A 27,328-nucleotide genomic window follows, 5' to 3' on the forward strand; every position below is an offset into this window, starting at 1 on the left:
TACCGATGGCTGATAATGACCGCTCGAAAACTGCCTTTATAACACCGGATGGATTATACGAGTTCAACGTTATGCCCTTTGGCCTCTGCAATGCCCCGGCTACTTTCGAGCGCCTGATGGACACTGTTCTTCGTGGACTCAAGTGGCAGACCTGTCTTTGTTATCTGGACGACATCGTAGTTTTTTCTGCCGACTTTTCTTCTCACCTTCTCCGCCTAAAGGATGTCCTCACGTGTCTCGCCGGCGCTGGGCTTCAGTTGAATTTGAAGAAGTGCCACTTTGCCGCTCGAAAACTCACAATTTTAGGCCACGTAGTTTCTAAGGACGGCATTCTTCCCGACCCCACCAAACTTCGCGCAGTTGCAGAGTTCCCGAAGCCAACCTCCCTGAAGCAGCTTCGGAGCTTTATCGGCCTCTGCTCCTACTTTCGACGTTTCATCTTGAACTTCGCCTCTATCATCGCTCCTCTGACCCAGCTCCTTGCCGGCAGCTCCGACCTTTCCGCCTGGACTCCAGCCTGCGATAAAGCCTTTGACACTTTACGCCGCCTTTTGGTTTCGCCGCCCATTCTACGCCACTTTGATCCGGCTGCGCCTACGGAGATCCACACTGATGCCAGCGGTATTGGGCTTGGTGCCGTCCTTACCCAACGTAAGCCTGGTTACAGCGAGTATGTTGTGGCATACGCCAGCCGAACATTGACAAAGGCAGAATCTAATTATTCAGTCACAGAAAGGGAATGTTTGGCCATTATTTGGGCTATCGGAAAATTTCGTCCTTATGTGTATGGTCGACCGTTTTACGTTGTGACCGATCACCACGCTTTGTGCTGGCTTGCCTCTCTGAAAGACCCATCCGGTCGCCTTGCTCGCTGGGCTCTTCGTCTCCAGGAGTTTGACATTCATGTCATTTATCGATCAGGGCTGAAGCATACGGACGCGGATGCTCTTTCCCGCTCGCCATTGCCTAGAGATAATTCGTCTGACCACGTCTGTGCCTACGATATGTCGACTCTTACAACTATCGACATGGCTACCGAGCAGCGGAATGACCCCTGGATCAATGCACTTTTGAATTTTCTCTCAAGTCCTACTCCCGGTCATTCCTCCAAAGCGCTCGTCCGCCAAGCACACCACTTCTCCATTCGTGACGGTCTTCTCTATCGCCGCAATTATTTGCTTGATGGACGGACGTGGCTTCTAGTCATCCCGCGTCATCTCCGCGCCGACATTTGTGCTGCGTACCATGGTGACCCACAATGTGCTCACGGTGGCGTATTGAAAACCTACACACGCCTACGTCTGCGATTTTACTGGCGTGGAATGTACCGCTTCGTAAGACATTTCGTGCGCGCTTGCGAATCTTGTCAACGCCGAAAAACTCCTCAGAAGTCCTCTGTTTCGTTGCAGCCGTTACCCTGCCCTGCTCGTCCGTTTGACCGCGTTGGCATAGATCTCTATGGCCCTCTTCCGACTACTCCTGCTGGAAACCGGTGGATTATTGTGGCAGTAGACCATCTGACTCGCTACACTGAAACATCACCGTTACCCTCTGCCTCTGCAAGAGACGTTGCTTTGTTCATTCTCAACAACTTGATTCTTCGCCACGGGACTCCGAAGGAACTGCTCAGTGACCGCGGACGCGTTTTCTTGTGCGACGCTCTCGAGGCCCTACTGAAAGAATGTCGCATCATTCATCGCACCGCTACTTCTTACCACCCTCAGACGAATGGCCTGACAGAACGCTTCAACCGTACTCTGAGTGACATGCTGGCCATGTACGTCAACGACGCTCATTCCAACTGGGACCACGTTCTTCCCTTCGTAACCTACGCGTACAACACTGCGATACAGACCACCACTGGATTCTCTCCCTTTTTTCTTCTTTACGGGCGCGAGCCAACCTGCACAATGGACGCGCTTTTTCCCTACCGCCCTGATGTTTCTGAATCGACGCCACTCTCGGACGCCGCCCGGTATGCAGAAGAATGCCGTCAGCTCGCTCGTTCGCTCACAAAGGAAAATCAATGGCAACAAAAACACCATCGTGACACTGGTGAGGCGCCTTCATATGCGCCCAACTCCCTGGTGTGGCTCTGGGTTCCTGCCACAACCGCCGGCCTGTCAAAGAAGCTTCTTGCTCGGTATCACGGTCCATACCGAGTGCTTCAACAAACATCTCCTGTGAACTACGTAGTTGAGCCCGTTACGCCATCTGCGGACTTGCGTCGCCGTGGACGCGAAATAGTTCATGTGGACCGAATCAAGCCCTACTACGATCCGTCTGTCCTTTCGGCACCATGAGTCGCCAGGATGGCTCCTTCTCTGCCCGGGGGGGAAACTGTAGTGTGGTAATCTTCATCGATATAACCACTGACATGCGTCGCGTGCTGCCGCTCTCAAGGACGAAGAAGTTGTTCGCTGCCTTGCTCTTTCGCCACGCCTGACGCTTCGCTGCGAGTCTCCCCTGAGCGGCTGGAATCATCTGGGTTCACCGAATAAACACACCCCTACAATATATATATATATATATATATATATATATATATATATATATATATATATATATATATATATATATATATATATATATATATATATATATATATATAGTTGCAGAATTTTATTTCATCCCCGGGTTTCCGTTGGCAACGTCGTCAAGGTATGTTGGTTTATGCTCGTTTTTTTTATTTTCGCCTCGTAGAATTAATTTTTTTTTCCTGTTTTGATAACACGCTCAAGCTTACTCCGAGGCTCGTGTGAGAGGCAAAGCGAGAGGGACGTTTCACCCTAAAGAATATCCGTGACCTTAAGCCGCGTATCTGTATCATACGCGCCCATCGCGTCTTTTCTTTTGGCACCGAGGTTGCTCTTTACATGCGTTTGCTTTTGCGTGTGCATATATGCTTTTGTACCCTTTAGAATGTTTGCTTAAGGTGCATAAACTGTCAGCCTGTGTCATGTTTTGATTGCCTCATTTTTTCAGATTTCTCAGATCTAGAGAAAAATTTGGCCATTATTATATGCTGGTGCCGTTGTGCTCGGTACATTGTGTGTTAAATGGTGCATAGATATGCGTCTCCTGTTTCTGTTCATTTAATGCAAAGATCACATCTAATAAACTGAAATTACATCTGTATTGCGCTGCTATTCCTGTTATATGGGCGGGATCGGGCGACTTTTTGAATTCATATCTCCTTTGTGTGTAAAATTCTAGCACATTTCATGACCTTGTGGCGGGAGCAGCGCAGCATGAAACAAAGAAAAGAGAGGCGGGAATCGACGCTGACTAACAACCAGATTTTTAATGCGCGTTCGTCGAATATGTACATCTCGCTCGTGCAATAAGGAAAGGACAGAAACATGACAAACGCATAAAATGTACATGTGGTAAAATATTAGAGAAACGCACGCAGATAATCAATTTCGCTGTCACGAAACGCTATCGAAAGTATGCCGACGCATATACGTTGCTCTTTTGTCGGATGTTGAAGGCTTCTTCAATCTTCCTAGTCCGTAGATCGAAATACAACGTGATGACCATTGTGTTGCTAAGCTGCGCAGCACATTCATGCTCTCTGCAATGTTTTGCTAATTCACTGCTGATGGCGCCCTTTAGGGATCTTATGTGCCCTCCAAGCCGTTCATTCAAACAGCGCCCTGTTTGACCAATGTAGGTGCGTCCGCATGGCAGAGGTATTTTACAAACCCTCTTTTCACACATTTCACGTTTTTTTTTTCGGTGCTTTTTCTTGCATTGATTTTTCTTTGCTCGCTGTTGACTTTGGCGCACAGGCTTCTTAATTTGTTGGGTGCTAACATGAGCACTTTCACACCAGCTCTTGCGCCTACCTTTTTGAGACTGGGGGAAATGTCATCAATGTAAGGAATGACCGCGGTGTACAAGATCCCGTGCAAGGACTGCAAAGCTGCATACATCGGCGAATCAGGCAATTTTATCAGGCGCTTAAAACAACATCAAAATGACGTCGCCAAAGGCCGCACGAAAGAAAATGCCTTGGCTGAACACTATCAAGTTGCATCCCATGCCATCGATTGGAACAACGCCTCAGTCATCGCGACGGAGAAGTATTTATCGTCCCGTTTACTCCTAGAATCACTTCACATCCAAATGACACCACATGTATTAAACCGAACGAGGGGTAATCTTCCTGAGATCTACGCATGCTCATTACGTCACCTGCACCGTACATAAGTAACCACCTTCGCCCATCCGCTGCAATTGTGAACAAGGGACCCGTACGGGCCCCGAAACGTCTTTGTTTTTCCTTTTTTTCTTTTTTGGCGAGTGCTCCTCTTTTTCTGCTATTATGTTCCCTCCTCGCCAGACGGGATTCCGTCAAACGCTCGACTAGGACACTCAGGGCAACGTGATTTTCCCGAGTTTTCATCGAAGCGATGGCTTCGTCCGTCGAAAGCGTGATCAGCTTGGATCGCAGGTCGACGATCGCCTGATGCTCATTAAGGAAATCCATACCCAAGACCACTTCGCGGAAGTATTGCGGTAGCACAACAAAGGTCACAGGATAGGTATGTCCTTTGACAGTCACTCGCGCTGTGCATCGTCCTGATGGCATAATGAGGTGACCCCCTGCGGCGCGAATTTGTGGGCCGTCCCCAGCCGTTGCGACTTTTCTCAGCTGCGCAGCGGATGTTCCAGTCATCACCGAGTAATCGGCTCCTGTGTCGACTAGTAGAGCGGTAACTTTCCGGCCGTCGATAGTCACTTCTAAGTCGGAGGTCCTGGCTCTTGCATTGCATGTCGCTCACGGCGTCGGGTCACGGCTTCGTGGCGTATGCGAGTCGCGGGTGGAGATGTGGTCTAAGCTTTTCTGGGTGCGGCGTCGTTTTAAAAGCAGTTTGCGTCGTGGTCGGGGCTGTCATTTTGTGCGGAGTCGGTGCAGCGAGTGCAGGCCCTTCATGCGACGTCGCGGGTGCAGCGTCTTCATGGGGCGTGGTCGGTGGAGGATCTTCGGCGTTTCGCTCGTGAGCAACCTCACCTCCAGAGGTTGCTGTCTTTAGTTTCCCCTACGGGGGCTGGGAGACCTTCCTCGTACCGCGGCTGCGTAGCTGCGCCGTGGCGACGCAAAGCGCGAGGTTGACGGCGATGGTGGGCACGAAAAGCGGTTCGGCGTGTTCTCCTCTCGACGCAGGTACTCGTCGATTTCCTGCGGACGATGTCCGAAGCGTGGTCGTGGGGCGATAACAGCAAGTCCTCGAAGACCGATACGTCGGTACGGGCAGTGACGAAGAATATGACCGACCTCACCGCAATGGAAGCACAACGGCCGGTTGTCGAAAGTTCTCCAGGCGTCGCATTTCCTGGGGCTTGAGCGTCGGTCATCGACTGGGCGGGCGGAGGCTGGGAGGCGGCGTTGTGGAACGATTGGCTCATCTCGGGGAGGACGTGGGGGTTGTCGCTGGGGCTGAGCAGTCCTTACTGCAGCGGCGTAGGACATGGCCTGGGGTTCTGTGGCCGCCGGGGTGCCAAGTGCCTGTTGCACCTCTTCCCGTACCACATTCATCAGAGTCGCTGCTTGTGGCTGTGAGGAGGATGACAGTAATCGACATAGCTCCTCTCGGACGATTTCGCGGATAACTTCCCGCAAGCTGTCGCTGATGGTGGCCGCCGTGTCCGAACGGATTGGACAGGCAGAGAAAGGGCGATTGTACTGCCGAGCTCGGGCGTCGAGGGTCTTCTCAATCGTGCAGGCTTCTTGCATGAATTCCTCGACTATTTCTGGCGGCTGGCGGACGAGGCTGTCAAAGAGTTGTTCTTTTACGCCGCGCACTAAAAACTGGACTTTCTTTTCCTCGGTCACCTCGGGGTCGGCGCGGCGAAATAGGCGCTTCATCTCCCCGACGTAACCGCGGACGGGCTCATTCGGAAGCTGGATCCTGGACTCGAGGAGTCGTTCGGCTCTTTCTTTCCTCACGACACTGGTGAATACCATCAATAGTTCTCTCTTGAATAGCTCCCATGTCGTAAGGGACGACTCGTAGTTTTAGTACCACGTGCGTGCGGAGCCATACAATGAGAAAAATACACGTACGTCCAATTTTTGCCGCATGATCCCACTTGTTGAATGACGCCACGCGCTCAAATTGATCCAACCATTCTTCAGGGTCTTCGCCTAGGGATCCATTGAAAGTTGGCGGCACCCGAGGCTGCTGCAGTATGATCGGTGTCGATATCATCGGCGAGGTTGCGATGCTCGTAGCAGCGTCTTTTCGCTGTCTGGTGCGGTCCGGCAGGGTCCCGAACTCAGGCTCCTCTCCCTGGAGACGTCGGCTGGCTCGCTGAGCTGCTGGCTCGTCCTCGAGTGCGAAGCGCTGAGGGCTGGCGTCACGACTTGAAGGGAGCGTCCGGAACATGGAAGGCTACTCCGCACATCCACGAGATGTCACATAGTGGTGACGGCAGTCGAAGGAGCGATGAAAACGGACAAAAGTTATTCTAAAAGAAAACTGTTTTATTGGGCTGACTTGCGCCCACAATGGACTGAATCACTCGGCGGCGGCGAAGCGACAAGCGTGCTTGGCGGTCGTCGACCAGTATGCCCGCCGCTGTCGGCCCTGCTCAATTTAAAGCTGATAGCGAACTTTCGAGATAAAGCGTGCAGTTACCGGAACATTCCAGAACGACGTAGAATCAGCTTTGCCTGGCTGCGATCAATCGAGATAAATCTAGTCGCGTCTTACGTCGCAAACAAAGCGATAAAGTGGTGTGGCGGCAGATTTGAAGAACGAACAAACTGCAAATATTCGCGGCAATACAACAGTGGGGGATGAGCGGTAACCATTGCGTGAAGTGAATTGCATGCGCCCATTTAAAAAATGATCAATCCAGGTTATTAGGTTATCAGTAATGTCTATAGGTAGGAGAGTTTTGCGAGCAGGGAACACTGTGTTACTGGAAGATCGTTGATTTAAATAAGGAATAGCAGCGATGATAAGCCAGCGCCCTGGGGGACACCTAATGATTCATCAGTAGGGTATGAGAGGTAATCATTGCGTGAAGTGAATTGCATGCGCCCATTAAAAATTATCAATGCGGGTTATTAGGTTATCAGTAATGTCTAGGTAGGAGAGTTTTGCGAGCAGGGAACACGGTGTTACTGGAAGATCGTTGATGTAAATAAGGAATAGCAGCAATGATAAGAAAGTGCCCTGGGGGACACCTAATGTTGCATCAGTAGGGTATGAGAGGTAATCATTGCATGAAGTGAATTGCATGCGCACATTAAAAAAATTATCAATGCAGGTTATTAAGTTATCAGTAATGCCTAGGTAGGAGAGTTTTGCGAGCAGGGAACACGGTCTTACTGGAAGATCGTTGATGTAAATAAGGAATAGCAGCGATGATAAGCCAGTGCCCTGGGGGACACCTAATGATGCATCAGTAGGGGATGAGAGGTAATCATTGCATGAAGTGAATTGCATGCGCCCATTAAAAAAATATCAATGCAGGTTATTAGGTTATCAGTAATGCCTATAGGGAGGAGAGTTTTGCGAGCAGGGAACACGGTCCTACTGGAAGATCATTGATGTCAATAAGGAATAGCAGCGATGATAACCCAGTGCCCTGGGGGACACCTAATGATGCGTCAGTAGTGGATGAGAGGTAATCATTGCATGCGCCAAAAAAATTATCAATGCAGGTTATTAGGTTATCAGTAATGCCTAGGGAGGAGAGTTTTCCGAGCAGGCGCGTGTAGGGAACACGGTCGAAGGCTTTGGAAAAATCGTTAAAAAATGGCGTCGGTTTGAAGATTATATTGTACATAAAGTATAGTATGTCATGAGTGAATTCGGCCAACTGGGTTTCACAGAAATAGTGTTTTCGGAAACAGTGTTGGTGGGGATAAAAGAAGTGAATTGAATCTAGATGGCTCATTAAGTTGGACGATATAACATGTTCAAGTAATTTTGAAGGAAGGCTGGTTAACGAAATGGGGCGATAGGTGGAAGGATTTGTGCGGTCACCTTTTTTGAATACTTGAAGGATTGCATGCAGCCATCTTCCAGGCATTGGTGACTTCACCGGATTCCAACGATTGGGTAAAAATTAGACGCAGCATCAGGCTTGAGATTGAACTAGTATTTTTCAGGAGTTTACTGTTCATATTATATCAGACAGCCGATGACGAAGTTTTGAAGGAACTGATTAAGTTTGCTATTCCTGCCGGTGTGACTGTGACTTGGCGCATGCGTATTGCTGAGATAGCTGGCAAAAAATTAGGACTGCTAGTTGCTGAGGAGAACAATGAACAGAAATATTTATTTAGAATTGCCACGCACTCTGCTGTCTACGGGCTCACGGTCAGAGTTTAGAAGCTCAATTCTACAGGACCGCAGTTTAGGGGACAGAATGCGCCAGAATTTATTAGGGTTTGTTTGAAGGGCAGAATGCAAGTCGGAAAAACACTTCAGTTTGGCGGAGACTAATTTCTCATATTCTTTTGCGCAATAATGGTTCCCACGTTGCAGGCAGGTTATGCAAGTTAGCCTTACGATAAACGCATTTTTCTATTAAGAAGCTTTTTCAGGTCTCTATTGAACCATTCGTTGTTACAATCGGATTTTACAAGGAAGAACGGAACGTGGGCATTTTTCAATGTTATCTTTGTAGTCTTAGAAAGTTCCCAGTTGGCACTGACCAAGCAAGTAAGATAAGATTTCACAAAAGAGTTATCTAATTCTGATAGTGCGGGGTTGATGGCATCGAAATTAGCCCTTTTGTAGTCGGGTATCTTTTTCGTTGGGGAACACTTTTCGATGGGCAGTGATAGGCGGATGTGAAGTAGATTGTGATTGCTCCTGGTAAGATGGTTATGCCTTTTACGTCGTCGGGGTGGTTGCTTCCTCTTGTGGGGCATGTAATGACTTTGCGTAGGTTGAAGTCAAGTGTTAGATCAAAGAAGCGTTTTGATTCGTTGGAAGGTGATCTATTAAGCACCCACAGTAAGGGCCGGATAATGTTGGGGAAGCCACCGAATAAATAGATGGGAGAATTTGGAAATTTATCTTTGATGTTGTTGAAAGCATGGCACAGCATGTCACAGAAGGATGAATCACTATCAGGTGGCCGATACCAAGAACGACTTTTTTTTCCCGTCATTCACGGATGCCCACGCGAGTTCAAGAGTGTCCTCACTAGAGATGTGACACGATGACAAGGTATTCTTGATAGCTATGAGAATGCCTCCGCCTTTGTTCTTCCTGTCATGCCAGTAAAAAAAAAAAAGAATTTGATAGACTAATAATGACACGAATGACTTAGCAAAGTTGCTCAGCAGTTTGCTTGGCAAAGCACCTTTAATGTGTGGGGTTTAATAGGGGAAATAAATAGTTTCTCCCCGCTTAATCGCGGTTGACACTGTTCAAAGCCGCCCGGACCCCACCCCGTGATCGCGTACGCTACCGAGCACTCGCCGACCACGGCGGGCCTTGCTCTGAGGGAACAAAGGAACGACACATTGGCTGACACAAACAGGCATTTATTGCTACAGCAACACTAATGCCAGCTAGCAACAAGATATGCTAATGAATCGAGGTCGTCCGGCTCACCAGCAAGCTTCCGAGCGAACGTTCGCCCACTCTAGGGCACGGGATACTCACATTGGCGGTGCGTTGCGCGATTTCACCCCGCTACATCTTCCTTAGGCATGATGCTTTAACATCGCAGCCAGGCAGACGTGCACACGCGGCACAAGCAAAAGCCATCGAAAGCGAGCGCGCCACGCCCCCGTTGCGCACATCGCGCGTAGATGCGCGATATGCGCAGCCGATGTAAGCGGCGGACTGCTGTTGAGAAGTTTTAATGCAGCAGATCATTTATTAACAATGCATTTCAGTTTGTGCAAAAAGTTGTATCCTCGAACAAACATAAGCGGCGTAATCGTTTTGTTTTGCTTGTGTTTTTGTGTTTAGTGACGTAACCGGAACTTCCACTGCTGCAGCTTCGGACCTTTGGAAACACACGCCGGCGGTGCCGGTCAAACACTGTAAAAAAGAGAGTTGTCAGTAGAACAACTTGTTTCTCATTTCATATGTCGAAACAATCACCAAACGTAGACGAAACGTTATCAAATGTAGAGCATTGCGAAAAATATTTTAAAAGGTCCCTAACTTAGATCTACTTTGCAACTAGCAACACTGTTTTTACCTGCTCAATGTTAGCAGATTTTTGTAAAGTAACATTGTTGCCTGATTTAAAAGGGTAATTTTTCCTAATTAAGAAACATATTTCCCAGATCTTTATTGGAATTTGTCGGGTACTGTAAATTACGAGGTCCAACGTTCTCTGCAGCATTCAATTTTTTGTCTTTGAAATTGGCTATTAGAAAGCTCAATGTTTCAAACTTGGCTTCAAGTGGCTTCAGCTGAGCGATGTCGATTGGCCATCGGGGGTTATCAAGTGATGCTTAACCCAGTTGCTTCCAATCTTGAGTGCATTTTGCATGGTGATAAAATAAAAGAAAAAGATCCCGTGTACTCAGATCGCGGCGCACCTTAACGAACTACAGGTGGTCGAAAATGACCCCAAGCCGCTTTACGCGCATCTCACAGGCCACAGTGTTTCTTTCGAATCTTTCGAAGTTGTCAGTAGAACAACTTGTTTCTCATTTCATATGTCGAAACAATCACCAAACGTAGACGAAACGTTATCAAACGTAGAGCATTGCGAAAAACATTTTAAGAATTCCCTAGCTTAGATCTACTTTGCAACTAACAACACTGTTTTTACCTGCTCAATGTTTGCAGATTTTTGTAAAGTTACATTGTTGCCTAATTTCAAGGGATAATTTTTCCCTCATTAAGAAACATATTTCCCAGATCTTTCTTGGGATTTGTCGAGTACACTAAATCAGGACGTCCAACGTTTTCTGCAGCATTCAACTTTTTTTCTTTAAAATTGGCTATTAGAAAGCTCAATGATTCAAGCTTGGCTTCAAGTGGCTTCAGCTGAGCGATGTCGATTGGCCATCGGGGGTTATCAAGTGATGCTTCAAACCAGTTGCTTCCTATCTTGAGTGCATTTTGCATGGTGATAAAATAAAGAGCCCGTGTGCTCAGATCGCGGCGCACCTTAACGAGCCACAGGTGGTCGAAAATAACCCTAAACCGCTTTACGCGCACCTCACAGGCCACAGTGTTTCGAATTTAACCGCTTTAACATCAATTAACCTTTTTTGAGTCGTGTGCGTGCAATATGAAAAAATATCTGTACAAAGGCCCGTGTACTGTTTGGTGTTTAAACAGTGAAACAAGCATTCGAAATCTATTCGATCCTTGCAAAATATTATGTCCAATCCACGGTTCCTGCTCGCGCGCAGCGAGTTACACAGAGAAACAGAAAATACTAATGTTGCGATTATAACACTTTCGCTTAAGCGAGCATTAGCCTCAATGTGGCAAGGCCAAGGATTTGCGCGTCAGATAGATGCAAAGATATTTAAAGTTCTTTATAACGGAAAACCCGTAACATATGCGCAATATGCAGTATTGTGCGTTTTTATCGCTGACGCTTTCAAAAATTTCCCCGCCTCAACCGCTGGCTCGTTTGCGGTGAAACTGCACACAGAGCTTGCGTATTATGGTAACTTTTGTATCGTAGCAAGTTTGACAACGGTACTTGCTTAGTTGAGCCGTGCATGATGCGAAAACATAATCGTCTACGTAGAGATCGGCAACCAATACCCGCAGATGACGCTTTTTCGCTGAATGGCGGCAGTGGCGCCATCTGTCTGCGGTAGCGCAAAGCGTCACGACAATGCCGTCGAGGAGAGCGTTGCAAGGAGCGCGGGCCGTTTGAATATGCCGTTCCTGTAGTTTCGTCTGCTTCTACTGAAGCGCTTACAACATTTTCGACTAATTAAGCGGAAAAATATCAGAACAAATGATTTAACGAGGCTTTACCTTTAAAGTAATGCTCGCCTCGGCGGCATTGTTGTGACGGTTTCCACAGCCCAAAACAGATGGCGCCACTGCCGCCCTTCAGCGAAAAAGCGTCGTCTGCGGGTTTTGGTTCGCCGATCTCTCGTAGACGCTTACGTTTTCGCATCATGTGCGCCTATAAGTAAGTACCATTGTCAAAGTAAGTACCATTGTCAAACTTGCTACGATACAAAAGTTACCATAATACGCAAGCTCTGTGTGCAGTTTCACCGCAAACGAGCCAGCGGTTGAGGCGGGGAAATTTTTGAGTGTCAGCGATAAAAACGCACAATACTGTATATAGAAGCCATGGGCATAAAGCTGGCCATTCGCATCAATAAACCATGCACATCAATTAACAAATTCACATTTGTTTATCCCAATGACGATATCAACAGGCAGCGATCGAGGTGCCGATCCTGCGCGGTCTCAGAGAAATGAACACGTAGTATACGTACTATACGTACCGCGTTACCTTTTGGCGCGGCGGAACGACTACCTTAATTTCATGAACCCACCGCGGCCCTGCTCACGCGTTACACGGACAAAAAGAAAGGACTCATGATGCGATTATGACATTTTATTTTAAGCAGCTATGCTAGCCTGGATGTAGAAAGGCCAAGGATTGCACGGTGGCCGAGTATCCGAAGAAGATTGCTTCATAACGGAAAATCTGCAGCATATGCGCAATATAAATTAGGCACGAAGTTAACTCGCATTAATAAACCAAGCACACCAACAAGATTCACATTTGTTTATGGCAATGACGATAACAGCAGGCAGCGCCAAGGTGTCTATGCCGCACGGTTTTGGAAGAAATGAACGCTGCGGTCTAACCTTTTGGCGCGGCGGGACGACTGTCTTGTATGGCGGTCCAGAACACCGATTTAACAGAGCCTTTCAAGTATTTTTCGGAACATCTTGCTCTCTAATTTAAATTGTACACCAATAAACTTGCAATTAGGAACGAGAAAGCCTCGGTTGCGATCAGCCAGAATATGTAGGCTTAGCTCCTAGCGACCATTTCGCCCTTTCTACCGAGGAAAGATCCCCAGCATGCTAGGTGCTTCCCCGTGTCTGGTTATAAAAGCCACGAACAAAATTCCCTTTCTTTCCCCGTGACTAGATGCGAATTCCCCTAGGCAGCTAGAACGTTGAATGGATACGCGTTTTTATAGTTCATTTTGTGCTTCTGCGTGCTGCATTTTCTCATTTTGCGCGTTCGATTCCTGACAAAAGTTCGCGTGCTTTAATAATGCGTTAAAGGCCTGTCGACCAGACCAGAGGATTTCCAGTACCATATTGCTTTCTGGTCTCAAGTGCCGTCCCAAACGTACGTGTTATCGCCAATTAATATGCCGTGCGAGATGTTCAATTAATTACGTTTGACGTAACGTTTGGCGGGCGCGTATGAACATGATAGGATAGGATAAACTTTACTGCTCTAGTTTCTACACACTTCAGAGTTCAGAGGTCGTCTTCATCTTGCGATGTCTTGATTCGCCCTCTTCTGCGGGTGGAGCCCCTAGCTATATTCCAGGGCCCCATGTATCGGATCTGGCAGCTTCACAGCATATGTTGCACCAGCCTTCGTTGGAAGGCTGGATTGTGGCTGGAAAGCGCTTCCTCCCACTGCTCCCGACACGGTTCTTTCTGATTATGGAAATTATATATAGTTGTCCGTAATTGCACTCCCATGTATCGATACACCGCATGTCTGCCTCAGCATTTGGGGCACGTGTCCCTGTACTGCGTTGGGTATATCTTATTTAATATGAAAAGATTAGCTACGGTTTATGTTTGGAGCTTCCTCCATATGACCGCCTCTTCTTGAGTCAGGCTGGAGTGCGGATCCGGATCTTTTCCTTACCCCCAGTAATTGGTGATTTAGAAGGTGGACATTACGTTTTCTGAGGCCCCTCCGGGCAGAGTGGATGGGAGGCTCGGTTCGTGTAAGCTCGAGCGGTCTCATCGGCCCTGAGGCTGCTCCATACTTCCGCATGTCTGGGTACCCAGAAAATAACATGCCTCGCCTGGTCCTTTTTTGGAGCCACTTGTGCTCCTGTCTTGCACATTTACCTATCCTTCCTTTATTTCATACAGTTCCTGCACGCCTCTTTCAAGTCCGTTAGGATGGTTAAAGATTTTCCGATCCTTTTGCCTTCGGCGATCGCTAGAGCAGCTGCAAGTTCTTCGCCCTCATCAACCGTGCCGTTTTTAATGGGTGCGCTAGCAAATTCCGCGCCCTCCCAGTTGAGTGCTACCGCTGCCATTCTCCCGTCTCTTCCTCTATATTTGGACGCGTCCACATATACTGTATTTTCTTTGACCGCCAGTTTCTCTTCTATGTTTTGTTCTCGCCTTTCTCCATGCATAGCCGGGGAGGCGTCAATAGCAAGGAGGTGTCGCAAAATGGCATTCATCTGGGCTAGTTGGTATGAAACAGTGGTGTTTCGTGTTTCAATGTGTCTCTCTACGTCCCTGCGTCCCGAAGTTCCCCCACAGATGGAGGAGGTGTCCGCCGGCACACTCAGATGCAGACCATGCAGACCCTACTTCAGGGCATGTTTCCGCCCAAAGTTCTTTCCTTCCTCCATGCTTCCGCCCACATTCCGGGCCGCCGCACAGAATTCCTCCATGGCAAAAAGATAGTCCGTTGTTAAAACTTTTCGTGTTACCTAAATATTTATAAACGGCTCGTTTAATAAAGTCGAACATTAAAAACCTGATTGCGTTTACTGTTGACTGGCTAGGGTTGTAATACAAGGCACTGCGGACCAATGTTGCTGCGAACCATTGCCCAGTGTTAACAACTGCTGTTAGTTATAGCCTACTATAGTTTGTCAAAAATTTATTACTAAAACGATCGCTTTTGCTGTTTTAACCGCATCTGTGTTTGGCGAACGGCAGCCTCCGTTGCTTATGAGGAGCTTATCTGGTATGCACTGTTAGGTTAGGGGGGCGTCTGGCATTTGGCTGTGGCAATTTTTTTCCGCGAAGACTTCTTTTTAGTTTCAGTAAATGCGCTTTATTCCCCCCCCCCCTTTTCCAGAGTTCTTTTTTTTTTCGAGAGAGTATCTTCTTTGCGTTCCCGTGTTCATCTTCGTCATCATCGCGGCATAGTCAAATCCGCATCTCATGCCGTATCCGTATCTGTCTGGGCTCTGGGGCGCAGATATCCAAAACCGCGCGAACTGCGCGTCTGCTTGTGTTTCTTGTAACCGCTGCAGGTCGTTTTTCGTGATGGCCCGCCAGCTTAAGAACGAAACAGTTTCTTCCGAAGATGACTCGGAGCCGTTCTTGCTGCCAAGTGCGTGAGCAGACAAAATTATGTCCTTGCTTTTGCGTAAGGCGAAATGATGCGTCTTCGCATCAGCCCTTTCATGCCGTACGTATACGGTGTTCTTGAAGGTCTTTGAGTGTGCGATAATATTTCTCCTGCTTTATTGCTGCCTTTAACAGTTATAACGAATTTCTGGTGGGATTACGTCGCTAGAGGTCTTGCAGTAGAACCGCTCTAGTCTTGCATGGGGCTGAAGCATTGCAGGTATATACAGTCTTTGCCAAAAGTAACCGTGCACAGGTTTCTTAGACGCATAGCGAAGTACTTGTGGCAGCCCTTAAGCTCTGAGTCTGTGTAAAGTAAGGTGAGCATTTGTCCTCACGTTTTGACACCTTTCGGTTTTTACGGGTGCCGTAACGGCTCTATTGTATAGTTGAAAAGCAAAAACCTGTTGCTCTGTTACTTTCGGCAAAGGAGGTACGTTGCCGACCAAGTCCAGTTTTTTTTATATATCCTCTTTTGCTGTTGCAGACCACTGCGCCACTGGAAGTGAGCGAAGACATTACATTTCCCCACTGCCCCGTCCAAATACAGGTGACATGTATTTCTTTTTAGCCTGTTATACTGTGTGGTGTACAGAGTCGAGTACACTGCCTAGAGTGGTCCGACGGCCCCCGAACCGCCTCTGACGTGTGATTTGCGAGTTGCGATGCGAGTTGCGAGCAGCGGATTTTTATCGCTGAAAGAGCACTGCCGGCTGAGCCGTGAACGTGTCGCGCTGCCGCCACCCTGCTCGCGGTGCGCCATGGCCTCGCGCGATGCCATATGAACGCCGGGAACATGCGGGCATGGTTTGTAATATGCGCGTTCGCGGCTCAGTCGCCAGCAGGGTTGCCGTTGGGTGCATTTTAAATGTAGCCAGAACTCAAGCTAAATGTAGCCAAAATAAAGCCATGTCATTTAATCTGAGCGCCAGATTTGTAGCCAAGTAGGACAGAAACGATATTATGAATGCGGTTGCCATCTAAGAACAATAAACAATAGCATTTGGAATTAATGGAAGAAACGGAATACAAAATTTCCCCCCTTTTGCTTGGTATTCAAGCCAGGTACGCTGCAAATAAATAAATGAACTTAATATTAAATATCAATGCATAGGTAGTGATGTTGCAAGAATTTTGTCACATTCGAGCCAACAACTTAGTAGGATGTTAATTGAAGCAGTTTTGCCTCGAAGTCATAGACCGAACTTGATTCGTGGAATTGCCAATAGCCAGCCGAGTTTCATTTTCTTGCGCATGTTTTTTTGTCAAGCTCACTCAGGAGAACAGCCGTTCATCATCAGCATTAGAAACTGTAACTGAAAAAATTTTAATGTGCCTTGCACCAGGTATGGAAAAGGGCATTTTCCGCAAGTGTCTTTGTTCGATGCCGGTGCATGCCATAAACTCAAGCATTTAAAATGGACTACTTCATAGTACAAAACAAAGCACACGTACATCGCATAAAAAGCGATGAGACAAGCGTTTGTCCCGCCTACCTTTAAGTGATGTGTGCTTTGTGCTGCATTATGAAGTAGTCAATCTTAAATCATGGGCCAACTAGCCCCGAAACAAGCGTGTGGGAAGAGCTATGTAGGGCAAAGTGGTAGGTGTTTGAATGACCGCCCCTGAGAACATTGCAATAATGTGTCTGAACTGCGAGGAGAGTTTCTGGACGCACATTGCAGAAAATGTTGTGAGAAAAACGGTGTAGATGAAAACGATAGTGATTCCGATGAAGTGTTCATTGCCAGCCCACTTACCAAGATTGCTTATTGTTCGCCAAAAACCGTTGTCAACTGACTTGAGAAATCATGCATAGAGGCTGAAATGATAGACCGATTGGATGGGTCCTACATGGCCAAAGCAATCTATTGCTCTTACTCGTAAGGAGTTGTTACTCTTGCGTCGACATATGAATGTGTTGCCTACTGCGTATGTGTGAAGTTTGCTAGGTTGCAAGTCAGCGCTTGTGTGTTCCATGTGTCTTCCTTGTGTTCTAGTCTTTCTTTACGCTGTACATTTCCATCATGAATCACCAACATGCCCAGACTGCCACCGTAGTAACTAAAACTCAAACATGACGTGTGATCTTGTGCCGTATTTCTGACTCGCATTTCAATGGAGGGACATAAAGAAAAATGCAGTGGCAGCTTCAGCATGCGTTCACAGTTCTTCGCACTTTCTGTGTCATCAGGATTGATGGCATGCAGCCTTCAAAGTGCAGACGAAGCATTTGGAAGCCGCTGTGGGAGTTTCATTGCCGTTTGCCTCAAGAACTGGAACCAGCGCTCTCTCACGGCCCTTTGGTCTAGAGAAATCTTCTCTGAAGATCTTGCTTTCTTTAAAGCCACGCTGGGCGCGCATGTAGGCTCCCTGGCTACCCTAGCTACCCTAGCTGTGCGTAGGGGTGCCTCGATGTTTACCATCCGCGCCGGCGGGGATAGTGCGACTTAAAAAAATATCTGGTAAATGCGCCAGCATAGAAGTTCAAAGTAGCCGCCAACGGCAACCTGGTTGTCAGTGCTCTTTCAGTGGTACCATGTGGTACAAAGCCGGCGGTTGGCTGTGAATCCACTTATCCAGTGACTTTGTTTGGAAGTAAGGCACAATTTTCGTAGCGCCCTAGCTCAGACCACTTTAAACTAGAGTGATCAACTCTGTACTTGTTAAGCTGTTGCTAGGGTTGCCCAATGCATTACTAATTGTTGTGACACCCCCTTGTTATTGATATAGCTGGATTGGTTGTTTTTCTGATACCAAGAAGCATTTTCTGTATCATGCCACAGGCGCCATGGTGGTGATCCACCCTTAGATAGACCCACAATCCATGTAGTAGGCTGCGATAGGCATATTAGATAACCATGCAGTTTTTTGCTGTGCTGTTAGTCTTGTAGGACATGGTGGGCACATTAACATCTGTTCAACACGTCATCATTTGGCTTTTCTGTTGGAATTTTTGGTAAATCATTAAAGAGAAGAGTGTGGGCGTGTTGCATTGCATGTCAAAAGGATGTTTTTATAGGTCCTTCAATTTTTTTCCTCCAGAAGAACACTCGATGTTCATGGCGACTGACTCGGGTGACCTCATGGAGTTGGCGAAATACCAGATGGAGCATGAATCATTTACGGCTGATGGCCCTCTTGAGACAGGTAATCAAAGTTGGGCTACCTGGATCAGTGTATTACACTAGAGAAGTGCATATGGGGCATGATAGAAATCAGTTTATGAACAAGTCAGCTTGTCCGTGTTTCTCATTTCTGTCTGTCATTTGCCTTGCATTGCTCATTCAACTCAACATGCTTCAGTACGAATAGCCTCACTCTGCTGCTCTAAGGAAATAAAGCTAACATCACCTCCATGGGTTTTCTTTTTTAGCTAAGGTGTTCTGGGTGTGTTATCATTTTTTTTTCCTGTCTGCATTTTCTGCTTAAATAATGAGGCATCCTTAAGAAGTAGCTAAATTTTAATTTTCCTGTGCTTCACCTGAACTACCCAAACACTGTATTTCTGGCCTCCAAAAGCTGACTGTACAAAAAAAGTGCTTTTGCTGTTACTTTCAATATGCCATATTTGCGTGCATTGAACAAATTGTATTGCATTTTATCTAGGTAGCTTTCTTTTTTTTTTTTTTTTACAAAAGAAGCTGGGACGCATGGTACCATCAAGTGCATCGGTGTAATATGCAGGGAAGTTTGGAATGGAAGTCTGTGCTCATTTGTTACAGTGAAAGCATAAGTTTGTCAGTAGGGTGTTGCAAGTAAAAGACTATGCTATTGTTGGCCTCTCATAGCATGCAAAGGCTGCTCTGCACTTGCAGGTTAAATGCAAGAATTGTAGACTGCTCGTGACATACAAATCAGCCTTTGCTAAAAGTAAGGCTGCATGGTTTGCTTCTCATTCGATTCGAATAGTAGAGCCCTTACGGCTTCTCTAAAGATAAAAAAGTTCTTGGAAGGTGAGGACAAGGGTTCTCCTTACCATAGAGAGACTTGAAGCTTGAGGGCTGGCATAATAGATTCAATATACGACTGAGAAGCAAACTGTCTAGCCTGGTTACTTTTGCCAAAGACTGCACATTTGGCAGGAAGAGGGTGAACTACAATCTTCATGTGTGCTTCTACAGCTCTTTTTAACAAAATTCCTCAGTAAACTTACTTAGCAATATTCCTTGCTGTTAAGTTGGCTTCCATTAACAACAAACTGCATAGACATGAAAGACACACACGCAGGAGATGAGGTTCATGGGACAAGCTAAAAATTACAACTGATTTTGTTACTGATGTTTGAGTAACAGCTTACTGTATATAAGTAGTGACAAAAAATACAGTGTCAGTCAAGTGTGAGAATAATTGAAGTTTTCCTTCCTAGTTTTGGCCCCGCACGGGGGCGTCTGCAGCGTGCAGACAGTGAGTGGCGACATCATGGGTTCCCGAGCATCCACAGGGACATCCCCGCAAGGGGATGATGGTGAACAGTACATCACCACAGACCCGAGCACCCGAGCCTAGCCGTACATCGCATCGCCGTGTCCGGGGTAAAGGGGATCCTGGTGATTGAGCCGATGCCGATTGTTTGGACCTTTAAGGCCTCCTTTGCGGAGGCAACACACCACTTTGGCCCCCAGCTTCCTGTAGACGGCACCTCCGGCCTGACCCCACCAGGGGAAATCGGCAGTCGCCTTTTCCTATCCTCCCCTCGATATTTCACTTTCCTATCTCTTTCTCACAACTCTCCTATCTCCTACTCACTTCTTGGTTTTTCTTTTTTTCCTGGTGGCAAAGGTTAACCTTGTGTGACCAACTACCCTGAGTTGCGTCATATTTGGTTATAGTTAAGGTGTACAGCTGGCTTGGGCAGGACTTGCTTTCAAGTTCTGGTCCCGTACCTGTGTTGGGCTTCGTTGCGGATGGCTGGCACCATGACCCGAAAAACTAAATTTTTTTATGGCTCCCCTCCTGTCAAAACCGGATTGCTCTTTCAAAAGAGGGTGGAACGAGGCAGATGACATTTTTCAAGAACAAAAAGTAACTTTTCCCAAATATCATGTGATCCACAGGGAAGAACAAGATAAGCAGGCAAGAATAATATTCTCCTTCCTTGTGTCAAAGTGCTTGATAGAAACCTTAGGCGTTGGCTATAAGCTCTCAAACATATGGCCAGTGCAGATTTATTGCTCGAACTGTGCGAAATTTTTCAACACTCTAAGCTCTCAAACCTAACGTCTATATAGGGGAAATCCCTGTCTCTGTGACTTCCCATCGATCACTGAACACTGTCCGAGGCGTTATATCCGAAACTGATTTTGTACACATCACCGAAAAAGAAATTCTCGAAGGGCTCAGCGAACAAGATGTCACTGATGTCCATCGAATCAAGATCCCGAAGGACAGTAAGGAAATAGACACAAAACACTTGATCCTTACGTTCAACACCAGCGCATTGCCCGACACAATCGACGTGGGATATTTGAAAGGTAATTTAAGACCATACATACCCAACCCTTGCAGATGTTTCAAGTGTCAAAGGCTCGGCCACGACTCACAGTGTTGCCGCGGTCGCAAAACTTGCGCAAATGTGCTTCGAAGGATCACCATTCTGATGAATGTGACTCAGCCCCGCGCTGCGCGAACTGTGAAGGAAACCATGCTGCATAGTTCAGGGTGTGTCCGTCATGGAAGAAAGAAAAAGAGATAATCACCATAAAGACAAAGGAAAACATATCATTTAAAGGAGCGAGAAGGCGTTTTGCGCTTACAAACACATTCTCCTTCACAGCAAAACAATACTTCGCTGATGTGGTGCTCAGGGGCGTAGCACCACACAGCACTCCAGCACCTGCCAAGGCCGCTTTCACAGAGCCTATGGCAGGGCCGTCCACGCCCCAGGCAGGGTCAGCGAAAGCTGCAGAGCAGGGAGCGCCGGTCCATGGGTCGGCACCCTGCAGGACTTCCCCCTGTTGGGGGAGGCCTAAAATTAACACAACCGCGGCTTCTCCGTGGTCCTCCAGCACCTCTGGCGAGGTGATGGTTGTGACCCCCAATCCGCCCGCTCTGCAGCGGCGGAACAGCTGTCTTGAGCGAAAAAAAGACAGACCCCTCATAACGGGCCCACCACATAAGTAAATCCCCTTTCATTCCCTCTCAAATACATAAACACGGTTTTTTTAATTCTGTGGAACTGTAGAGGACTTATGCAGAATTAAAGTGACATAACACATATTTTAGGGTCAATGGTATACCCATAGTTTTATGTCTTCAGGAGACCAATCTTGGTCCACAACATGTGCATATCCTGAAACATTTTAAAACTTTTAGACGCGATCGCAAGCATGCAAATTGACTCTCGGGAGGCGTCACGATTGTCGTTCAAAGGGGCGTCCCTGCTCAAGAAATCAAGCTCAAAACAAAACTTAAGGTGGTTGCTGTCAGCATCGTTCCATATACATCCCTCCACATTTTACATTAACAGTCCATGATCTACGAGAACTGATAGATGAACTTCCAGAGCCATATCTGGCAGTTGGGGATTTAAACACTCATTTTGAGGAAGCGAGCGCTGCGAATCTAGGGGGCAAACAGTCGAAGGTTTTATTCTCACAAACAATATATGTCTTTTAAACATGGAAAAGGCCACATACTGCTCTCCAACCTCGAGCAATATGAGCAGTTTAGATTTGTCTTTTAGTTCACCATCTATTTTTAATGATTTTAAATGGTATGTCATCGACAACCCATATGGCAGTGATCACATTCCTGTATTAATAAGTTTGACATCTCCACCAGAAATCATCCCAACTAAACCGCGACGTTGCAAGCTGCATTTAGTAGACTGGGAAATTTTTAGAGCTAACAGTGTTTTTAGAAAAGCTCAGCATCGGTGAGATAAACGAAATGTTCACGAATTGTATAATTACTGCTGAATACTTAGCTATTCCTCAGTCTTCAGGAGTGGTGTGGCAAAAACACAGAGTGTGGTGGACAGAAGAATGCAAGGAAGCAAAAAAACAACAAAATAGAACTTGAGGTCAATTTCGCAGGTATCCAACACTAGAGAACCTCGTACATTTTAAAAAGGCAAGAGCTAGAGCTCTATACGTCCGTCGCAGTGCCGAGAAAGCCTCTTGGTAGAGTTATGTTTCATCTATTAACAGTCAAATCACGAAAAAAAATGTGGGAGCAGGTTCGAAAATTAAATGGCAACTTCTCACCTTTCACAGTTATTTATGGAAACAATAACTGCGCAAAAAGGATGAGACAAGAGAGAAGAACCACACGAGACAAGCGCGAGACACGTTGTCCTCTCTTGTCCCGTCCTTTTTGCACGGTTATTCATTGTTTCCATAATGTCGTACCAACTAACCCCCCACCGCACTCTTCTAGGTTTCACAGTCATTCTTCTGACAACACCTGGCACACAAACAAGCATAAGGGAACAGGCAGACATTTTGGGGGAACACTTCGCTGCAGTTTCTAGTTCGTCTCACTATACGCAGTCATTTCTGCAACACAAAAATATAGCGAAAAAACAAAAACTTCCAATAAGTGGAGGGGGAAAGGAGCAATACAACAATTTAATTACCTTCCAAGAAATAAATAAAGTACTGTCTGCCGGAAAAAAAAAAACGCACCAGAACCCAATCAGATACACTATGAAATGCTTGCACATCTTTCTCAGCCTGCCATACAGGCACTCTTGATTTCTTTAACAAAATATTAATAGAAGGAAAAGTTAGTAAGGCATGGAAAACAGCCGTGATAGTGCCTTTTCTGAAACCTGGAAAACCACCAACTTCCCCTTGTAGCTATAGGCCAATAACCCTTAGTCTGGCCAATAGTCTGGCCAAATCATTTGAAAGTGTCCTGAATATAAGACTAACACTTGTCCTTGAATCCCCCGAACTTCTTGATGTCCATCAATGCGGTTATGAAAAGGGGTGCTCAACAACAGACCATTTAGTTAGCTTCAAAAACACAATAAGAGAATCTATTATACACAAACGGCACTTTCTTGACATTTTCTTCGATATGGAGAAAGCGTGACACAACCTGGAGGTTTGGGATCCTCCGCGACCTAGGGGACCTAGGTATCCATGGCAGGATGTTGAACTGCCTGAATGACTTCCTTTCCGACCGCTCATTTCAAGTACGCCTGGGATCAACCCTGTCCAGGAGCTTTGTTCAAAAGAACGGGGTTCCTCAGGGGTGTATTTTAAACACGACTTTATTATAAAATGAATTCTATAAGTAAAATAATCCCAAAGTCCATCCTAAATTGAGTGTCCGTTGATGATCTTCAAATAACCTGCACATCCTAAAATGTAGCAGCATGCGAGAGACAAATACAGTTGACAGTGGATAAACTAGTGACATGGGCAGATGAGAACAGTTTCCAGTCTTCCACACAGAAAACAGTAGCCATCCTTTTCTCGCTGAAACAAGGCATACAAGCCATTCGTACACCTAAACGGAACACATATACCCGTCAAAAATGAGCACAAATTTCTAGGCATAACCTTTCAGAAAAAGCTCATTTTCCTGCCTTATATAAATGCACTGAAAAAGAAAGCCATAGGATCCCCTAATATACTTAAAGTACTGTCACGTAAACATTGGGATGCTGACAGGACATGTCTTTTACAAATTTATCGCGCCGTGGTAAGCTTTGCCTTAGATTACGGATGTGTAGTATATGGGTCAACGAGACCAATGGATCCAGTGCATAATTTAGGGTTACATCTTTCCATTGGTGCATACAGGACATCACCCATAAACAGCCTATATGTAGAAACTAATGAACCATCGCTGACGGACAGGAGAACCATGCTTACATGCTTGCACATTCTAAAAATCCGTTCCCTGCAAAAACATCTATGTTACCCTATAGCTACGAAGTGCCCATTTCGAACGCTATTTAACAGCAAACTGCAAGCTACCAGGCCACTGCTCTTGCGATTTGAAGAGATTAGCCAGAATCTTGGTGTCTTAAACACATTACCTGGTATTGCGCAAAGACGAGACGCACTACCTCCATGGTACAATTTTCCTGCAATCTGCGATTTCACTTTTACACATTTCCGGAAGAAACAAACTCCACAACAACATATCATACAAGAATGTCTTGCACTGGAGGAAAAGTAGAGTACATTCAGAGCTTTTAATACAGATGGTTCAAAAACAGATGCTTATGTAGGAAGCGCAGTGGTACATGGGGATTGGAATGAAATAGTAAGGCTTCCACAGTGTGCCTTCATTTTCACTGCCGAATGTTACGCGATCTCTGTAGCCGCACAAAAAATAGTGAAGGAGAACCTTGCAAACAGTATTATATACACAGACTCGCTAATTATACTTACACCCCTTCACTCTAGACATGCAGTCACTCCTATACTTGGTGATATCATACACAACATAGTAGTAGCCATAGCTAAAGGACAAAACCTAAAACTCCGTTGGGTACCAAGCTATATTGGAACTAAAGGCGACGAAAGAGCAGACTTCTGCGCTGGTGAAGCTCGTTATCAGGAAATAAAGAAAGTAAATATACCTTTCAAAGATTTCGTTAACTTAAGTCAACGCAAAATAAGACAGAAATGGCAGTTCGTGTGGAACAACGAAATAAATCACAAATTACACAATGTAAAACCACTTATAGGTGAATGGAAGTCCTGCACCCATCAGAAACGGTTTGAGGAAGTGATTATTTGCCGTCTTCATATGGGACACACGCACCTCACACAATTTTCTATTGACAAAACAAGATAGACCTCTTTGAGAAGAATGCGGAGGGAAAGTTACGGTTAACCGTATTTTATTCTCATGTGCGAAACTGGAAGAAGTAAGGAAGAAGTACTTTACTCAATTTTATAACGAATACATTCCTTCTCATCCTATGCTGCTTTTAGGAGATAATGGAATTGTGGATATGGTCGTGCATTTTAGTTTTGTTAGAAAAACGGGACTTCTCGAGAGACTAAAATTTTTACTGACTGGTCTGTTGAATTTTTAATACACTCCAGCCACTTTCTCACCTCTGAGAAGAAGGCTGGGGCCATTATCTGATCAGTTGGGAGCCTCGAGATTCCTGCCAGGGTAAGGATGGCTGCTGAGGTTACCCAACACCCTTTAAAACTTTTAATAGTGCCAATTTCTAAAATTTTTTCTCTTTGTCATCACGGAGTAGTTCCAACTTTTTAAGCACTGTAAACCACCGAAGATCTTTTACATCTCTTTAAAACTACCCAGGAAATTCCTCCGTACCTCGAGCTTGGCACATGATGGCCTTAGTTGCCTATGTGCCCGAAAACCGAACACAACACAACTTCCTAGTTTTGGTGCAGCTTGCATTGATACATTGAAGTCTTTGACGGGCACCTGACCAGGTTTGGAAATTTGAAATAAACAAGCCCAGTGCATAGATCGGCTCGTTATGATCGTCTCTGCAAAATATTAGAGCCATGCATACTCTGTAAAGCAGGGAAAACTCATATCAAAGCCCATTCGCACTCTCTTTTGACAAGGCCATCCTCCTCATCCTTTATGCTGGCACCCAACGCTTTGCTGTGACATCATAGCCAACTGCATTTCATTGGTTCATCATCCTGGTCCGTGAGCGATTGATGGACATCTCATCGTCTGCGCCGCTCGTTCTGGTGCATGCACAAAAAATATATACATTTTAGTTCCTTCCCTGGTCCATTTACGTCTCTGCGTGGTCTGGGTACCGGTACTACTCTGCCCATTAGTCTCGTTCCGTCCTTCCTCTTTTACCATGAATGTGGACACAGTCTTGTCAGGAAGCTGCTTGAGCGTTTCCATGTTGCCAACCTCCATTACTGTGTTTCATGCATGCCATGGTGCTGGGAGGGGAAAAGCAAGAAAATGTACTTGGTGATGAGGGGCCACAACGTAGATGTCTGATGTATTCTGCGTCTTCCTCTACAAATGTAGCTAAAAGGGGAATTTCGCTTGCAAAGGCTTGTCGCCTGGACAGATGAGAGAAAAAGATTTTGAAGAGGGTAAGGCAGAGAGAAGCGTGTCAAAATTGCTTGATTGCAAATGCCGTAGCCATGGTGTTAACAAGTCTTTCAAAAAAAATTTTACAGCTGTGCATTCCAGAGATGCTGCCTGACAATTGCTGGAGTTTAGCAAATTTTCAACCAGAAAGTCGTCAGAGTGTGGTTGATCGGGCTAATTGGTAATCCACGACAGCTAAGAGTACAACACAGCACAGCTTAAGACAAGGACAAAGATAAGGCGAGACACCACCGCACTGTCTTGTGCCATGGTAAAGGGATGGTTGAAAATCCCCGAGGAGGGCCATTGCGCGGTGGCACCCTGCACTTTGCACTGCAACAAGCTGCACTTTGTAAAGCCCGTCCTGCGTGAATGGAAGACCTGTAGGCACGAGGAACGATTTATAAAAGTAATTTTATGTTGTCTCCGCATTGGACATACACATTACACATAATTTCTTACTACGAAACAAGACAAACCTCTCTATGAAAGACGTGAAAATGACCTCACTCTAAGCCATATTTTATTCTCTTGTTCAGAACTAGGAAAACTGAGAAAGAAGCACGTTAATAAATTTTATAATGGATGCATTCCTTTACACCCAGTACTGCTTTTAGATGAAAATGCCATTGTTAACACCTCTTGTGTTTCTAGCTTTATAGAAGAAACAGGCGTTCTTGAGAAACAGTAAATTTTGATCCACTGCTTCACTTTATTATATGTATATGATTCACTTCAGCCACTTTCCCATTCCTGAGAAGAAAGATGAGGTCTTTATTTGATTGGTTGGGAGCCTCAAGATCCTTGCCCAGCCGAGGGCGGCTGCTGAGGTTACCCAGCCATCTTTAAAACTTTTACTGTTAGCCATTTATAAAATTTCTTTCCTTCTAATTACTAGGTAGAATGAACTAACTTTTTAGGCCCTCTGCAGCACCATGTCTTTTTCATATTAGTTAAAATCTGCAGAAAACAATCTTCCTTGAACTTGGCGCATGATTGCCTTTATGTGCCATTAAATCCAACATAAC

General features: G+C 46.0%; 3 protein-coding genes across 8 annotated transcripts in view; 2 read left to right on the plus strand and 1 right to left on the minus strand.

The window, feature by feature from the left end:
• The first annotated feature begins 2,604 nt into the window (after window positions 1-2,604).
• LOC144114742 (uncharacterized) overlaps window positions 2,605-27,328 on the plus strand; it is a 201,130-nt gene continuing 176,406 nt past the window's right edge. Inside the window, exon 1 of the mRNA XM_077648683.1 lies at window positions 2,605-2,661. The gene's annotated coding sequence lies outside the window, so the exon portion shown is untranslated. The remainder of the gene's footprint in view (window positions 2,662-27,328) is intronic.
• Window positions 9,505-27,328, minus strand: part of LOC144114738 (uncharacterized) — a 55,837-nt gene continuing 38,013 nt past the window's right edge. The window contains exons 3-5 of one of the 2 annotated variants that reach the window (XM_077648666.1): window positions 21,044-21,241; window positions 20,783-20,934; window positions 9,505-10,025 (exon numbers count right to left, since the gene is read on the minus strand). In XM_077648666.1, the coding sequence (XP_077504792.1) occupies window positions 20,827-20,934; window positions 21,044-21,241 (306 nt within the window). In that variant the 3' untranslated portion in view covers window positions 9,505-10,025; window positions 20,783-20,826. The remainder of the gene's footprint in view (window positions 10,026-20,782; window positions 20,935-21,043; window positions 21,242-27,328) is intronic. The other variant, XM_077648669.1, reaches the window with a different exon arrangement.
• The window catches only part of LOC144114740 (ribonuclease H2 subunit B-like), a 44,175-nt gene continuing 30,149 nt past the window's right edge, over window positions 13,303-27,328 (plus strand). For 3 of the 5 annotated variants that reach the window (XM_077648673.1, XM_077648677.1, XM_077648676.1), the window contains exons 1-3: window positions 13,303-15,270; window positions 15,775-15,837; window positions 18,333-18,437. In XM_077648673.1, coding sequence (XP_077504799.1) covers window positions 15,099-15,270; window positions 15,775-15,837; window positions 18,333-18,437 — 340 coding nt within the window. In that variant the 5' untranslated portion in view covers window positions 13,303-15,098. Of the gene's footprint in view, window positions 15,349-15,774; window positions 15,838-18,332; window positions 18,438-27,328 lie in introns of all 5 variants that reach the window. The other 2 variants (XM_077648674.1, XM_077648675.1) reach the window with 2 other exon arrangements.

This window comes from Amblyomma americanum, chromosome 1, assembly GCF_052857255.1.
Source record: "Amblyomma americanum isolate KBUSLIRL-KWMA chromosome 1, ASM5285725v1, whole genome shotgun sequence".
NCBI classification, from domain to species: domain Eukaryota; kingdom Metazoa; phylum Arthropoda; class Arachnida; order Ixodida; family Ixodidae; genus Amblyomma; species Amblyomma americanum.